This window comes from Austrofundulus limnaeus, unplaced genomic scaffold (assembly GCF_001266775.1).
Source record: "Austrofundulus limnaeus strain Quisiro unplaced genomic scaffold, Austrofundulus_limnaeus-1.0 Scaffold248, whole genome shotgun sequence".
NCBI classification, from domain to species: domain Eukaryota; kingdom Metazoa; phylum Chordata; class Actinopteri; order Cyprinodontiformes; family Rivulidae; genus Austrofundulus; species Austrofundulus limnaeus.
The window spans coordinates 11,159-28,387 of NW_013952650.1; the positions used below are offsets into that span (position 1 = coordinate 11,159).

The 17,229-nt window shown below is 38.8% G+C and overlaps 1 protein-coding gene across 1 annotated transcript in view; it reads left to right on the forward strand.

Annotated features, from left to right (window-relative positions):
* Nucleotides 1–13,546: 13,546 nt before the first annotated feature.
* The window catches only part of ppl (periplakin), a 35,568-nt gene continuing 31,885 nt past the window's right edge, over nt 13,547–17,229 (forward strand). Inside the window, exon 1 of the mRNA XM_014020296.1 lies at nt 13,547–13,774. Within this exon, the coding sequence (XP_013875750.1) occupies nt 13,707–13,774 (68 nt within the window). The 5' untranslated portion in view covers nt 13,547–13,706. The remainder of the gene's footprint in view (nt 13,775–17,229) is intronic.

The window sequence follows — 17,229 nt, forward strand, 5'->3', positions numbered from 1 at the left end:
TGTGTGTGTGTGTGTGTGTGTGTGTGTGTGTGTGTGTGTGTGTGTGTTATCGTTTTTGGGACCATTTTCCAGATAAACAGCCTTGTGTGGACCAATGCCTGGACCCCATGGGCACAGGAGGGTGGGGGGTTGGACTAAGGTGTGAATTGAGTTTAGGCTAGGTTTAGGGACAGGTGTGTAGTTGGGTGGTTAGATTTAGAGGCCAGGGTCAGGCTGAAATGAAAAATGAATGGAAGTCAATGCAAAGTCCCCACGAGGATAGAAAAAAATAACTTGCATGTGTGTGTGTTGCAGAGTGCAGCAGAGTGTTTGTTTAAAACCTGAATGGTGGGACACTCCTGTTGATAAGTTGTAGCTGCACACACCCTAAGTCTGCTCTAACTGTAGAGAAACGAATAACTTAGATAAAAGGCAGCTTTAAAACATGTGTTTTTAATCTCTGTGTTGAAACATTTTGGCTGGTTTTCAACTTTCAGAGAGATTCTGACAGCAATAGTTTGAGTCAAACAATACTCGTTTTGTAGCATCTTTGAAAAACAAAAAGATTAATTATTTTGAAAAAAATTTAATGGGTTATTTACGTATGTTGTAGGTGGAGACTATAAGTTATAAAGATGTTGAACTAAAATATTACAATATTATTATATACTCAAAATTAATACATACTCAAAAGTGAAGATGAAAGGAGCAGAGAAGTAATGACCAACAAACTAAAAGAGAACATCAATCACAAATTAAAGTGCAATGTTTTTTTGAACAAGGACACTTATTTTAACCACTGTGATGAAAAAGGAGCCTTATTGCAGCTCTTGGTACAAAAAAATGTTAGTCACACAAACACAAAACAAACAAATTCCTTTACTAACAGCAATGGTAAAAAAAAAGACCAATTTGCTGTATAGCAAAGACAGACTTCATAAAATAGAGACCATTTAAGACATCGTTTAAAGATTATACAGGTCACAGAAAGTTGGACTTTACACATCTGAACTTGCATTTTTATATCTTTTATCTTGTTTTTACACAATCAAAATTGAGTCATTTTTGGCGATTTTTCCATAAAATGTTTAACTAATAATGTCACATACTAAATTCTGAGCTGTCTAAGTTTCTATCACTTTTTCCAACTCTTCTTATTTCCACAAACTACATTTTTTACACAGTTTTCAAATGCAGGCAACTTCTCTGTCTTGTTTCATTTAGTGTGTCTTCCTATTGTAAAAMACAGTTTTATCTCCCCAGAATAGAGTGCACCCACCAAAATTATAGAAAATTAAAGATTCAGTTTTTTTTCAAAACTAGAAAGGTAAAATGGCCTGAACTTGTATAGTGCTTTATCAAGTCCAAGGAMTCCAAAGCACTTYACACTACAGTCATTCATYCACTCACAYACACATTCACACACTGATGGTGGTAAGCTRCACTGCAGCCAAGCTGCCCTGAGGCCCACTGACAGGCTGCCATTCACCACATAGAAGTGGAAGCTCTTACAGTATATGTCTTACATGAAACATAGTTGAAACTGTTTATTCTTGGTTCACAACACTTTTCTTTTAGTTTATACATCAAAACTTTTAATTTTCGTCAGCTTAGATTTTAGAGAAGGATAACCCAAATTCTTGTTGGGCTTTTGAGAAGAATGAATGTTGGAATTTCAGTTAGGAGCAGCTTTGACACGAATACAGCATTTAGCAGAATTAACAAGTTAAACATTATCTCTCACATACAGCTAAGCTTCCTTTCTTAGTTTAAACTTTCTTGGTTTACTAAGATTAGACAATAAACTGCTCAGTTTAGTTTTGTCTGCAACGACTGTATATTAATTTAAAGTATATGTAGCACAAAAAGTAAGGACATTTGTGTTTGTTTGTTTTTTTGTAACAATGTTCCTTGGCAATATGTCTTGCACCCTTGGACAGCCTGTGAATTTCCCTTTGGTGCCACATTTGTAAGGAACATGCATTGGTGATACGAGCAGTAGAGCACACATTTAAAAAAACATTACCAAATCTTCTCTGCTACTACCAAACAGCTTATTTTTATGTTGCTACKGACATTTCTGGTATGCCCAGGTGCTGTCAATCAGGTGCCTGATTAGCACCTGTGAGCATGAGACCTGCTACAGTGTCAGTAGGCGTCTGCTCCAAAAATTGTCATGCCACATTTGACTGATCTGGATGGGGCCAGAGTGCCAATGCAGCTTCAAGCTGGTGTCCCGCAAAACTGAATTAATTGGAGTGAGCCCTGGCTGGTACCATCTCCAATTTAAAGGCCAAGTTCCCTAAAACACAGCATGTCAGAGATGAGCTCACCTTTCAAGCAAGCTCTAAAACCAAGGTAGGCCTAGATAACACTGGTATGGGGACAGATTCAATTCAGTTTATTTATTTACATCATCGCAGTCAGATTATTTMTGTCCAGGTGTTCACATAATTGATTTGCAACTATTTTTCTCAAGAATTTTTGAGATGCATAGAACATTAGCTATAGGTCCATAATTGGTCAGAACTCCTGAATCAAAATCAGGTTTCTTAAGTAGAGGTTTAATTACAGCAACCCCAAAGCTCTGTGGTGCAGAACCATTCATTAGAGGCAAACTAAGCAGATGTAAATATGGATATTAGTTAGGGGAAATACTTCTTGAAACAGTCTGGTTGAGTGATCCACTGGAAACACCTGAAGAGTGTTATCCATGAAGCAGCCAAAGAGAGTCCTTGTTTACACCAAGAAGAAACACAAGGAATCTGATGAAAATGATACACAGATTTAAGACCTCCTGGCAAAAAGTGGTCAGACCACCAGGCTCACCTCACTCAGCCAGTATGCCCTGTGAAGTGCCCTGTGTCTTCTGTCTCACATCCAGCACACCCTTCAAGAAATCCAGAACAAACGGTGCAGAGAAGGCTCAGCTGTGCACAGACATGGGCTTTRAGGACTTCTACAAATCTCTGAAGTCAGTCTTTGAACTCACCTACTACGTCCAGAGGCCACACTGAGCACCTCAGATGGAAAAGTGCTACTCACAGACAAGTCAGATCTTGAACTACTGGTCTGAGCRCTACAGTTTTTAGCACCAACAACACAATCAGACCATGGCAATGGCTCTCATCCCTCATCAACAGACAAGGGAAGAACTAGTTGTACCACCATCTCTAAAAGAAAAGACAATGCAACAGCTGAAGTCAGGAAACGCAGCAGGAATAGACAGTATCCCACCTGACTCCGTTCAAGGCTTCACAGCTTCTTCACTTGCTGCTGGGAAAGAGGAGAACTTCCCCACGACTTCAGATATGCAGTCGATATCACACTATATGAAGACAACCGCTATGGTTTTTGTTCTCAGGCAGCTCCACCTGAAATACTGAGAATAAAACAAGAGCTTAAACATGCATATCCCAGTGAAAAGTCTTTGGTGTTTTATGATTAAGTTTATTTAGGCTTATTTTGTTTTGTGCTTTTGTGTCATAACCTGTTGTTTTTCGATGTGTTTATTTCACATACCACCCCCCCACCCCACCACCCCTCAATAAAGCAAAACAGCACATTTCAGAGTGGCCTTTTATTGTGGCCATCCTAAAACTTGAACTTGTTATATGAAGGGTTCTCAGTTCCGGTCCTCGTGACCMACTACCCTGCATGTTTTAGTTGTTTCCCTGCTTTGGCACACCTGATTTTAAATGAACGAGTTATTGGCAGGCCTCTGCAGAACTTGAAGACATGCAGAGCAGGGAAAGGTTAGGATTAGCATCTGGTGGAATGTAAACAACACKGATCATAACCACAGTAAAATCTCTMACAAGGTAGATTAGATCCATTGGCTTCCACTTAATATTCAGAGAATTCAAGTCCAGAGAGAAGTGACTGTCACTGTTTCCATGCACCAGTTAATGTTTATGTATATACACAGCTTCCACCCCCACTCTTACACACCAACATTTACTGATGGCACTGAGGGATAACTGTATGAGTTTGTGCCAGCAGATCTAAGGCCCTGCCCCTCCAGAAAATAATTTAGAAAATTGTCTACTTTAAATTATGCATTTTCCAGTGCATTTGACTAATTAGGATTAACAAAAAACATCATAAACTTATAAATCATATATTAACTGAAGGTTAGAACTCTGGCTTAGCCTTTAAGCTGAACTTTATCTAAGAACATACAGCATTGCCCTTATTTTGTGTACTTTTTTTTACACACCGTGCATTTGTCCTGACTACATTATACTTTTATCACAAAATATTTGGACAATATAACTTTAYATAGCAACAAAGCAGTCCACCCTGAAATATCTACTACACAGGTAACACAGAAGAAGATAGAAAATACAAATTGCACCACAACTGTCACAAAATTGAACTCTGGCTTAATGATCATAAATCATGAAACAATCAACTCGGAACATTTTCCTCCCCTGGAGTGTCACACGTGCAGARAAAATCTGCCATAACCTTTCCCTCACAGCAAATGTGCTGTCATTTCATTGAAGCTGAAAAAACACAATTACTTTAAAAATAAAAAAGATGCAAGCCAGCCCTTAAGGCTTAAGTGACACACTAATACTATAACCCACCAAGTATGTGCTGTACTCAGGACTGTAACCAAGTTAGGCCATCTCCAGCTCTGAGTCCTTCTAAAGATTTGTGGTGAAAAAACTCTACATCTGGGACTTCCAACCTTTGTTTGGCCGTTCCAGCAAGGTGCAAAGGAGTTTTCCTGGTTTAAAACGGAGTCACCCTAATGACCGTTAGTAGTGATGGCTTACCCTCCCTTAGAACATAGCATGTGGTAGACCCTTTCCTGATCAGGTTTTTCCTTGAGCCTCAGCAAGTTCTTAAGCTCCGAGGAGAAGTTCTGGTAACTTATTGGAGATGCAGTCTTGGTAAGGGATGGCCAGATTTTAAGTGCTATTTAAGATATATTACAATCACATTCCCACAGGGTTCCCACAAAACACACCTTTCCCCACATGCATTCACTGGAAGCCCCCAAATGTCAGCCATTTCAGGAAGAAAGTTAGTAACATGATAGCATGCAGAGTTTATATTAGATCGCTCTCAGCATCAAATTTAGTTCAGCATCTCTGAAAATGTTTGAACTGTTTTGTAGCTGTGGTGGCCATTTAGAATCAAGTTGATCCAAAATATTAAGCTGTAGAGACACCTACAATGAACACTTTGTGAGACTTTCAATAAAATCTGTCTTATGTCAAAGACTACACAGTTCTAATTGGATTTGAGGGATTCTCCATTCTGCTTTATATGGTGCTGGTTTTAGTAAATTACATCCTGATGGTAACTCCAAACACCAAKAAAAGTAAAAGCATACATCTGAAGGCCAAGCAGTTTGTTTTGATGTAAAGTTTCTGTAGGTGTATTATTTTGTTAGGGTCACATTTAGATCATGCAAGAATAATAAACCTGTTTAGATGTGAATAAGGCACTGCAGTAAGGACCTAATTTCTGTAACACTRGTAATGAAACCTAACACCACAAAACATCACCTCGGTTGCGTGGCACCACCCTTTCAAACAATGTGGTTAAAGTTCTGTAGAYGTCAGACGAGTTATTCCAGCCGTGATTCGTTTCCTCCAGGTAACAAAGTAAACTGGTGACAGCAGACACACCTGTTAGAGTCACACCTTTCGAAGGAATGTGGCTGATGATGGGCCAAACAAAAATGCATGAATGCTTTCTCCCTGTCATACCTACTAACACTTATCTACATGGTATTATAAACACCTGTTCACCGTTCCCATCCATTTTGCTGCTTGTTGCTCCCGCAAAGCTCCACTTTTTTGAGGTAACATTAACATGCACAGTCACAGAAAAAAAAAATCCACTTTCTATTTTTAAATTTTACATATCAGAACATAATAATAATCTGGTCCTACATTTTAAACTTTATCAAATCTATTCTTGAGTGCACAAAACCACACAATAGATTTTACCATGTTATTATTGAATTATAAAAAAAGTGACAAGCAAAGCATTCCTTGAAGAAATGATAAATATTGTCCAGCACATTTCATACCAGAGTTTTAGGCAGAGATCAAAATATTTTGAGAAATTCCTTTAGAGATTTAACTTTAGCTATAATTTTGCTWATTTTARYGATTGCTTGTTWAGCTTAGGTGTAGATTTTGGGGCTTTTATGTGGTATTCAAGGCAGCTGTGGCTGAGTGATCATGAAGACAACCTCCAATGAGAGTTGGTAATTTGATTTCACTACCATTCAGTCACATGTTTATGCACCTGCCTAATTTTGTTTAACCAATTATTGCACACTTTCTGTAAATCATATAAACTTCATTTCACTTCTCAAAGATCACTGTGTTTGTCCCCTATATGATATATTTAACTGATTATTTTTATCCAAACAATCAATGATTTATAAAGGTAAATCAGGAAAATTAACAAGGGTGCTCAAATTTTTTCATATGACTGTAAATAAATGTCAAATTTTTTCTCATACTCAGACTTGTTTGATGTGTGTCAGTTTTGCAACACAGGTGCACTACTTGAACTTAATGTAGTTTTGAGGCTTCAAGACAGAATGAAGTGAAAGATTTATAAGATTAGGCTGATATACAGTATATAGTCACTTATCGCTACTGTGATAAAACCTAGAAATTATCGTGATACATTTTTAGTCTGTATTGCCCATCCTTACCCACTGTTCTCAGTCCTTATCCAGTCACCAGTTACTACAAACACAGACGTCTTGTATAAGAAGAGCCAGAGTCAACTCCACCTACTGAGGAGGCTGAAGTCCTACGTTGTTTGCAGGACTCTGTTAAAGACATTCTACGACACGGTGGTAGCATCTGCCCTTTTCTATGGAGTGGTCTGCTGGGGGGCTGGATGTACTGAAAAGGACAGGAACAAGATGGACAAACTGGTACGGAGGTCAAGCTCTGTGGGATGTCCTCTGGAGCCTGTGGTTGTGGTGGGTGAGAGGAGGATGTTGGCAAAGCTGACAGCCATCATGGACGACCCCCACCACCCTCTGCATGAAACCGTGGGGGKGCTGAGCARCTCCTTCAKTCAGAGATTTAAACATCCTCACTGCAGGAGGGAGTGCTTTTGTAGGTCATTCATTCCAACTGCAGTTAGACTGTATAACACATCACGATGTTATCAGTCACTTGGACAATTCACCTGCACTGCCATCACTAATATGCACCTTCATATACATTCAGTATTGTACTGTACTATACGGTGTGTATATGTATATAAATGTATATGCATATTTGTTTATGTATAAATGTGCATTGGTATGTGTACATTACTATCACATGTGTATATTTTTTCTTCAAAGTTTTTTTTATTATTTTTTAACAAAAACACAAACAAAAAAACAAACTAACAGAAAAACACAMCCCTAAAAACCCTCCCATCCCTCCCCACCTATACCGGATCTGCTAACAAAGCATAAATATAAATATATCTTATATTCATGTTTTTGTAAATACAAAACACAGGTTTGTGTACAAAGAACCATTGTTTGACCATTAGACAAAGTTATCTGCTGAAGTTTTTTCTACTTAAGATAAAAATGGCTGCCAGATGTCAAAGAGTTTGTTTACAGATCCCCTAACAGTATATCTAATCTTCTCTAAATGAATGTGAGACATAGCTTCTCTTAACCAATGACCATATACTGGAGGATGTGGATCCTTCCATCGAAGAAGAATAAGTCTTCTAGCCAGTAGAGAGYAGAAAGCTAACACCRTCCTCTGATKTTCACTGAGGGAAGCTTCTGCTGGAGCCACCCCAAAAAGAGAGATGAATGGTGATGGATGAACAGTTCGTCCAAATAGTCCTGAAAAGGTATCAAAGATGCCTTGCCAGTATCCATGTACAGTAGCTTTGGACAGGACCAGAATGTGTGTAGAAGTGTGGCAGGAGATTGTCCACAGCGATCACATGTCGGATCCAAGTCCTTTTTGAATTTGCACAATCTGTCCTTAGACCAGTGTAGACGATGTACTATCACATGTGTATATTGTGGGGTTATTTTTGTTAGTTTTCTTTTATTTATCTTTCTTTATTATTCTCACCCTCTCCTGTATTGAGCTGCAAATTTCCCCACGGTGGGATCAGTAAAGTTTTATCTTATCTTATCTTATCTTATCTTATCTTATCTTATCTTATCTTATCTTCCCAGTAGTTGCCAAAAGTCATCAGTTAATCTCAACCAGTTCCTCACAGTTGCCGATCATCACTAACAATCACCAGCTCATCTCAAACAGTTGCCAAAAGTGTCACCAACTAGGCTTCAACAGTTGCTAATAATCACCAACAGTTATGAACCAGTCTTCAATAATCCCAATAATTACTAGCCAGTCTCCAACAGTTGCCAACTAGTCTTGCTTTGCTAGTTTTTTGTAAGATCATTCATTAAACTAGACTTGGGCTGAGGTTTTACAAGATCTATAGCAAGTGTATTAATGTGTGTTGAATCACGGCTGTACTCCCTCTCAGAATGCAGCTGTACCAGATTGACTGCTGAGCCAGACATTCCAGTAATTGTGGAGCACCTGGATCAGACTAAACCCTGCCCTACACACCAGATTCATTCATTTGGAACAAGCCAGCACCTTGTTTCAACAGCAAAAGGTAACATTCTGACCAACAAGCACAGCTCAACATTCTTATAATCATTGACAGTTTCCCACAGCACAGTGTAGAAGTTATTTTTTTTGTAAAATGTTGGATTTTTTTCCCTCCCAGATGTTAGATTGATGTTTGTAGCAATGRAAGCAGTTTCAGGTGAGGATCTGAGCTGCAGGAATGTTTGCAGGGAGGGTTTGGCATGTTGTTAGATTAGATTAGAGAGACCTTTATTGTCATCATACAGAGAGCACAATGAAGTTACAGTTCAGAACACCCATTCAGAAGACAGAACATAACAAACATGGGAGAACAGGTGCTCTGGGTCATGCAGCCACAGACCCTGCACAGAGCAAGGATCATCTTCATGAAGACATCATGAGGAGGCGCTACCCTTAAGAGAAAAACTAAAAACCACACAAGGGAAGACGAGGGAAAAACCTAAAACATATTATATCAACACTGTGACACACTATGGTGTTTATAAAAAAAAAAACCTCTGCATAGAGCACATTTATTAGCCAGAGGAGTAAGTGAGTTTAGGGGGGCGTGTATCTGAAGCCATGATTGTTGTATGCACTTGTGTGAATATCTGAAGAATGAGCCCGGAGAATCCAGTCCCCAAAACCGGCRCAGCCATAGTTCAGAATATGGATATATACATGTGTTAATGATCAGGACTGTACCCTGCATTGATCTGTCAGTGGAGGGGGTGGAAGAATGCAGCACTGCAGCAGTTTGTGAGTGGAGATACAGCATATTATCAGCGTGACACTGAGACACATTGACTAATTGATCAGATAAAAACTAACTGATCCATGCAGACTTCCAKTTATCTTGCTGAAAGCTTCCTAGCTTCCAAAAAAAAAAAAAAACTGCACTGATGTCTGGAATTTTGCTGTTGTRTTGCCAGTAACTTATGAGTAGTCCAAAGTAGAACAACAACCAATAATTAAAGGCCTAACATTCATGGAAGGAATGCATATCACCCACTGCATTTCATGTCACAGTTTTAGACCAAGCTAAAGAMAATAACTAGCAGCTAAGCTCTCTTAATTAAATGCACTGATTAACTAATCATCATCAGTGTGACCACCTCTGTACCTCTGTAAAAGTAGGTGATTTTTATTCCATTTATTGCTCTGGAGCATAGAGGTGTGTATAACACAATGCCGAGATGGAATGACGACAACATTAATTTATTAAAAAAAGCAACTGAGAGGTATTGCCTTTGGTTTAAGTTACTGTTGAAATTGCTTTTATGCCACACCCCCACACTCCAAAACCACTTGTAAAATAATTGTATGTTTTATATTGGAGCAGGTGCTGTGAATAACTGTCAGCTATTCACAAGAAATTTTAGTCCAAAGATTCACTGAGTTATGATAATTATTGTGTAGGCTAAGGTTCATTATCTGWGGCAGCCATCTTGAACTGGGGTGGCTCTAAAAGTCAATTAGTTGTAAATGTACAGTGAATAATTACTTTCTGAGAGTTTCATTATATTTTGTTAAGTGGTTCATAAAATATATTTTGATTGGTAATAGTGGAGACAAATTAAAACAGACATAACCAAAACATTAACACACCTTGGCTATATAAGACTATTATTCACATATGGAAAACATTCAAGACCCATGGGAGTTTTGTTTTCTTTTCTTTATTTTATTCATTTCATTAAAAACAAAACTAAACAATATACGCAACAAAGGAAAAATATATAAGTAAAATGAAAGGCAGCAGAGGGAAGAAAGATATCTTGATATCTGCCCCCTTTTTTCCCCAAGAATAAATTAAAACAAAAGTAATTTACAAAAAACAAAAACTAAACAAAAAAACAAAAACAACATTCAAATCTTGGCAAATACCAATTCATATAGATGCACATTATTCCATTTCACATTTCTTTACAAACCAACTTTTAGCATTTTCTAAAATAGAAACATTGGCATTTTTAGGTTTTTGCAGGAGTTTTCTTAAAAGAACATGGCTGTTCTCCACATTTATCTCATCCACAGCAGCAGATCTACAACAGTGGAGTATCAGAACGTCACCCAGGAACAGAAATCCTCAGTGTTTGTATGACGTCACTTTTCTGTTTACCTGAAAGTCCCGTGGAGAGTGGAGCACAGGCACATGCAGACCATGCATACCACATTGCTTTGTAAAAAAGCAGGTACGCCCTCTTTCAGGTCTGACCGGTTCACCGTGTGCAGCCACACCTCCAGCTTTAAAGTGAAGCWCCCACTCACATTCACACAGCTACACACACAGCAGGGGGGGTGCCATTAATGATTAATGCCAATGGTGCTAAGACTGACAAATGTATCATTCTGCCTGATCAGCATTTCAAGTCAATCTAAAAGTTTAATCAACYCCACCTCATCGGCATAAACCTGGTCTGTCTGAGAACACTGGTGTAGTTATGCAAATGTTTGGTTAAATTAGCTACAAAATGCAAAATCACATCATATCATAGCTATTGTGACTTTCTGTATATATTTTCAGGAAAGCTTTTTCTTTTCAAGCCTTAAAAAATTAATAAAATACAGGCCTTCAACAAAGACTTTTACCTCTTGCTCTAGTCTCCGCGCTCTCTGAGTGATCAGCTGATATGTTACCAAGTATTAACTGTTTGAGAGAACACCACTGCAAAAAAAAAAAAAAAAAAAAAAAAAAGACCAGACTATCACTTTAACACCCAGCTTTACACATTTTGCTTTTGTTTGCCTTTTTATATGCCACTGAAAAGCCTATCTGACACTTCTAGTGTGTTTTATTGGGTGCCAACACGTGGGGTTTGAAACATGCTTACTACAATGTTGAGCTTGTTGTTTGTTTCGCACAAGAACACTTTGAAAAAAAAATCATGTACATTTTATAATAAATCATGCCATTGGATCAGAAATAGTGTGCTGCATCTTTTATGTCATACAATGTGGACCAAATTTCCAAAAATAAAAATAATCGATGACAATGTCAGTGAACCAAGGAAGACAACCCAGCCCTCTTTGAATGATCTTTGCTTAAAAAATTAGCACAAACTGAGTAAACTAGGTCTGTTAGACTGCAAAATATGTGACAGAACAATCGACAAACTTTAATGAAACCTTCAGAAAGTAATCACTGGATCTACAACTGAATAACATAGAATCAATTAAATTTCAGATGGCCATCACAGCTAATATAATATTGGTCAAGAGAAAAATGGCTATAACTCTATCAATTTTACTGATCCTGAACTAAAATAAGGAATGACACAAGATCTTGCAACACTGAATGGAATGAGATTGTCCTGATGCATCTCAGTAATCCAGGTAAAAAATTAAAAAGAAAAAAAATTGTATAGGTCTTCTGGACGGGTTCTTCTTTAATGAAACGTTTCGTCTCTCCTCCAAGAGACTTCTTCAGTCTGAGAGTTTCAGGCAAAATTCAGGCTTTTAAGCCCTGCCTCCATGTGACTGATACTCACATCACATGGCTATCATTGACATCTRATTAACACCTATTGTTAACAGGGGGTGGAGTGATACTGGCAATGGCCGCACTGTAGGAGAGGGAGGGGGACAAATGGAAAYGGAGGCCCCCACCTCTGTTTAATGATGGACGGTCTTTCTTCACAAAAATGGCTTCTTTTACTCCTCTCTCAAACCAACGTTCCTCTCTATCAAGAATGAGAACATCCTCATCTCTGAAAGAGTGACCGCTGGCCTGTAAATGAGTGAAAACTGCAGAGTTCTGGCCATTAGATGTAGCTCGTCTGTGTTGGGACATTCTTTTGAACAGTGGCTGCTTTGTTTCCCCGATGTATAACTGGTCGCAGTCCTCCTGGCACTTAACAGCATATACAATATTGCTCTGTTTGTGCCGGGGCACCGGATCTTTGGGGTGAACCAGCCTTTGCCGTAATGTGTTTTGGGGTTTGAAAGCTACTGGGACATCATGTTTAGAAAATAAACGTCTCAGTTTCTCCGAAACACCCGCAACATACGGAATAACCACTGGTTTGGGTCTGGGTTTGGGGTCTTCATTTTCACCTGAAGGTTGCTTGGAATCCTGTCTGTGTTTCCTGTCTGCTTTCAGGAAAGCCCAGTCAGGATAACCACACTGCTCCAGGGCCTGTCGTGTGTGTGATTTCTCTTTCTCCCTGGCTCCTGGGTTTGTAGGGACACTGTCTGCTCTGTGGTACAGAGTCCTGATCACTCCTAACTTGTGTTCCAGTGGGTGGTGGGAGTCAAAACGCAAATATTGGTCTGTGTGGGTGGGCTYACGATAYAYGCCAGTTTCCAACCGTCCTCCATATGAAACCGAGACATCGCAATCCAGGAACGCCAACCTGCCATTTTTTTACATCCTCTCGTGTGAACTTAATAAATTCATCCACCGAGTTGATGTGATCAGTGAAATGTTGGACTTCCTGGGCTTTAATTTTAACCCAGGTGTCGTCAACATATCTGAACCAATGGCTCGGTGGCACCCCTGAAAAGGACATCAAAGCTCTCTTTTCCACTTCCTCCATGTACAGGTTTGCAACAATAGAAGAAACTGGGGATCCCATGGCACACCCATGTTTCTGCCTATAATATTGCCCCCCGTACGTGAAGCAGGTTGACTCCAGGCACAGTTTGAGGAGTTGGCACACTTGTTCTGTGGAAAGTGTGGTTTCCTCAGCAGCAGTACCATAGGTTTGACCAAAACAACTACAACACAGTCCTTTTGCAACATAACATGATCCTAATCTAAAACTCTGACAAGGTTTTATTTCAGGAAAAAAATAATAATTAATTTAATAAACGCTGTCAGCTATTTGAAAGTAAAATAATGAAATCAAGGAGCAGAGTGCATGGCGTGGGCGGGGCTTCCGTCGTATGCCACGCCCACTTTCTCCCCCACTGGCTTCCAGCAGGTAGGTCTACACGGAGTGGGTGTGTGAGCAGAGAAGTGAATGTCCCAGGTGATGCCACTCCTGCCTCTGCACCCTGACAGCTCCGTGGAAAATCTTTCTCGCACACGACACGTCGACCAGCGAAGCGAGCAGAGCAGCAAACACTGAGCTACACCTGTCCTCCGTCAGGTGACCGACCACCAGCACCATGTCCTCCTCTTTGATGAAGCCGAAGAAGTCTGGCAAGGCGACTTTAACGGATGCAAAATCAACATCGTAAGTAGGCTAGTTGTTTTGTAATTTGGGRTAAGCAGCTTGTCTGTGTTTAAACGCCATTTACACAGAAATGAAAAGAAAAAAACATCACAATTTAAAGGAAAAAAGCTGTGACCTTGGCTCGTTTCTTTGTCGCTAGTTCTGCACTGAACACGTCGTTTTGAGGTAAAGTTAGTCGTATTCACCGTGTTTGGAGTTGAGGTGTATTTTTTACCTGCGTAGTTTGGAGGTGGCTGTCTACAGCAGGCTAATATTTGCTGGAGCTGAAGCACATTTAGTCTGAATGAATGTTTAATGAAACAATCGGGAGAAAACTGCTGGTTCTGTTTCATAATAACGTGCTTCAGCTGCAGCGTGGGTGTGGCTGATAAGCTGCCTGTCATAAAGTTGTTCTAACTGGTTTGATAAGTTTTCTGCTGTCCTGCCTGAAAGGACAATGTGACAGGAATGTGTCTTCACCCCTCCCGTACTGCAGCCCATCACTTTCTGTGGGACTGTATGCGATACTGCACAAKTCGGTATCGATCCCACACCAAGCGAACAGGGCCAGTATCACTGGTATCGACTCAATACTTGGGCAGCCTATTTTGTTTGACATAGGGAAAGCAGCATGCCATGTTTTATTACCARTATCCTGAATCTGAATATATTTTCATACATTATTTATTTGCAGACAGCATCAGACTGAAGATTCTCAATATTTTGTGGCATTCATTTACTCAGTGGCATAGGCAGTATAGGCAAATGCTTAAGGGTGCCATCCATGTAGGGGGGAGATGAAAGAAAACAAAAGTATATATTTTAAATCAGTTTAGTTAATTTAGTCTGTAGGATAATCTGGTTAAGTTTCTAAAGTTAATTTGTTTCTGTGGGTTTAGCAGCCTGCTTCGTTCTTACATGAGGATATTTTGTGATAAAATACTGATTTCATGTTTTTGATTAGCAAAATGCTCTTCAAACGGTTGGAAGATGCATAGTTTTGAGTTGATCTTTTACAAAATTATCCTGGGTGCATATACCCACGGACCCCCACTAGAACTGCTTCACTCCACAGCCGCTTGCTAACATAAACAGGTGGTCCTCATTACTGTCAGCAAATGTTGGTTGGTATGAGGTAGACTTCTGGCATTCTGTTTCAAATGAGTTATGTTGTAAAGTATTTTAATTGAACAACTTGTTTTCTAAAGATGAAAAAAAATAATATCAAGCAGGGTTGGGCATAATCGTATCATGTGCGATTAATCGTCAGAAAAACATTTATCGATTATTTTTTGGCACTTGACGATTAATACGATTAATGCCACCGCTTGGTGCTAATCTCCTTTTAAAATAGGATGAACATTAAAAAAAGTTCTGTAATTTATTTATCTATTAACACAATTTAAAAATTGATCTATAGCCTGAAGTCTGTAATTTTGACACAATTTGGAACAGATTTTTACAAAGAGCAGATCTAACCCACTAAATTGGTCATGTGACCAGGGCATAAGGGGACTTTAGGGGATTAATCGTCAAATTAACCATTATCGACTAAATACCACAATTAATCGTGATTAATTTTTTTTTGCCAATATTGCCCAACCCTAATATCAAGACAAAACTATTTAATTTGAGATGTGAAGTTATCTAAATTGGYGGTGAGATTTTGAAAATTGCACAAGGGGCACCACCTGAAATCTTGCTTAGGGCGCCAAATTGGCTGGGGCTGGCCRTGATTTTACCCTCTATTTTTACAAGCCTTCCAGGTTCGGCTGCTGAAAAGCACTCTACCTTAATGCCTGTGGCAAACTCTAGTTGAGATTCGATGAGTTTTATTTGGCCTGGCCATAAAGCTGATGCCTGTGAAGAACCAGGACTGCAGTCTGTCCCTCAACCTTACCTGCTGAAGCTCTTCAGAGTGGTCACGGGTGGTGGACTCTCTCACTATTCTCTTTTTGTACAGTTTCTTGATGAATGATTTAACCAAACTGCTGGAATATTCAGAACCTGGGAAATAATTTTGTATCCAGTGTACTTTTCATTTATCTTTCCTCTGGGTTGAGTTAGTACAGTTARTGCTTCAAAGGAGGTGAATGTGAGCTCACTTGTTGTAATCACTTTTTTACATTGCATATTTTTATTAGTTATATTACCCTGTGGGAATGTGATTTCTTTTGGCATCAAATTAGTTTTTATTTAAATTTAGGTTTTGTAAAAGAAATGTAAATTTTAAATGTACTATATTTGATTTATAACGATAATAACATAACGTTGATAGTGATACTTTACAGTTAATAGTCCGTTGAGATTATTTTGCACTGATAATAGGAAAATTCTGATTCATAATTTCTGACAGTCCACTGCCTCAAAAACAAAACATATCTTTTTTATTCTTGCACAATTCTTTWTTGTATTTTTTATTAGTAGTAGTATCATTGCTAGTCAGTATTAAGTTCGTTTTTTGTGTACTGTCTATAGTTTGTAAAGTAACTAGCATGTGAACCTCTGTACTGATGCTGCTGTGACACCTGAATTTCCCCTCGGTGGGACAAWAAAGGCTATTTTTATTCTATTCTTCTAAAACATCCAAGAGAATGAACACAYGTTTTAGGCACTGTACCTGTTATTGAGACAAGAAAAACAACRGTTTTATTTGAACTGTAGTTTTTAGACTGCTGGTGCACGGTTTATATCAGTTTAGTTTTTATTGTGCTTTCTATGCTTCTGTGGCCTCTCAGAACCTGATAACMAACCTTACACAGGGATGGAATTCCAATCATGCTGCTCCACCCTTTGCTGTTCTTTTTCATGTAGTTTTTGCAGTCAGGTTTCAGTTGGTTGGGTGTGTTTGAAACAATCGACACTAAAACAAACGTACATAACTGGGATCTTAAGCTGGAGAGGTGTGATCTCTGGCAGAGCCTGTGTGAGCTTCAGGACAAAGCTTGTGAGTCAAGGCCTCGCAGCGTCGTAAGATGTGACTCTCAGTGACTACACCTTAGTTTATAAGTTGTAGCTATACATTTATTTCCTGGAAGTTTTCAATAAATTTTGTTTAAATTTTAAACAAATACCTTGTAACCTGTTAAGACTCAGAACATGTCATCGGAATCAAGCTCAGCTCAGCTCAGCTCTGTAGAATGATTTGTCAACTTTTGTGTTTTCGAAAGTAATTTTTTTTGCAGTGGTGGCCATCTTGAATCCTCTTTAATCAGTTGCAGATGCAACTCCAATTATTTACTGTCAGTTTTATCCATATCGTTCAGTGATTCATGAGATATTTTGCTAACAGACACATAAACACACAAATGCACATATAATAAACTATTTATTTATATAGCACCTTCCAACAATGCCTTGCATTRGCCAAAGTGCTTCACAAAACAAACAAAAACAAATCACAATATATCAGTACAAGTTAAAAACACAACTACAATAAAAGAAGGTAAAAAATTATAAACTGCTAAGAGCTAAAC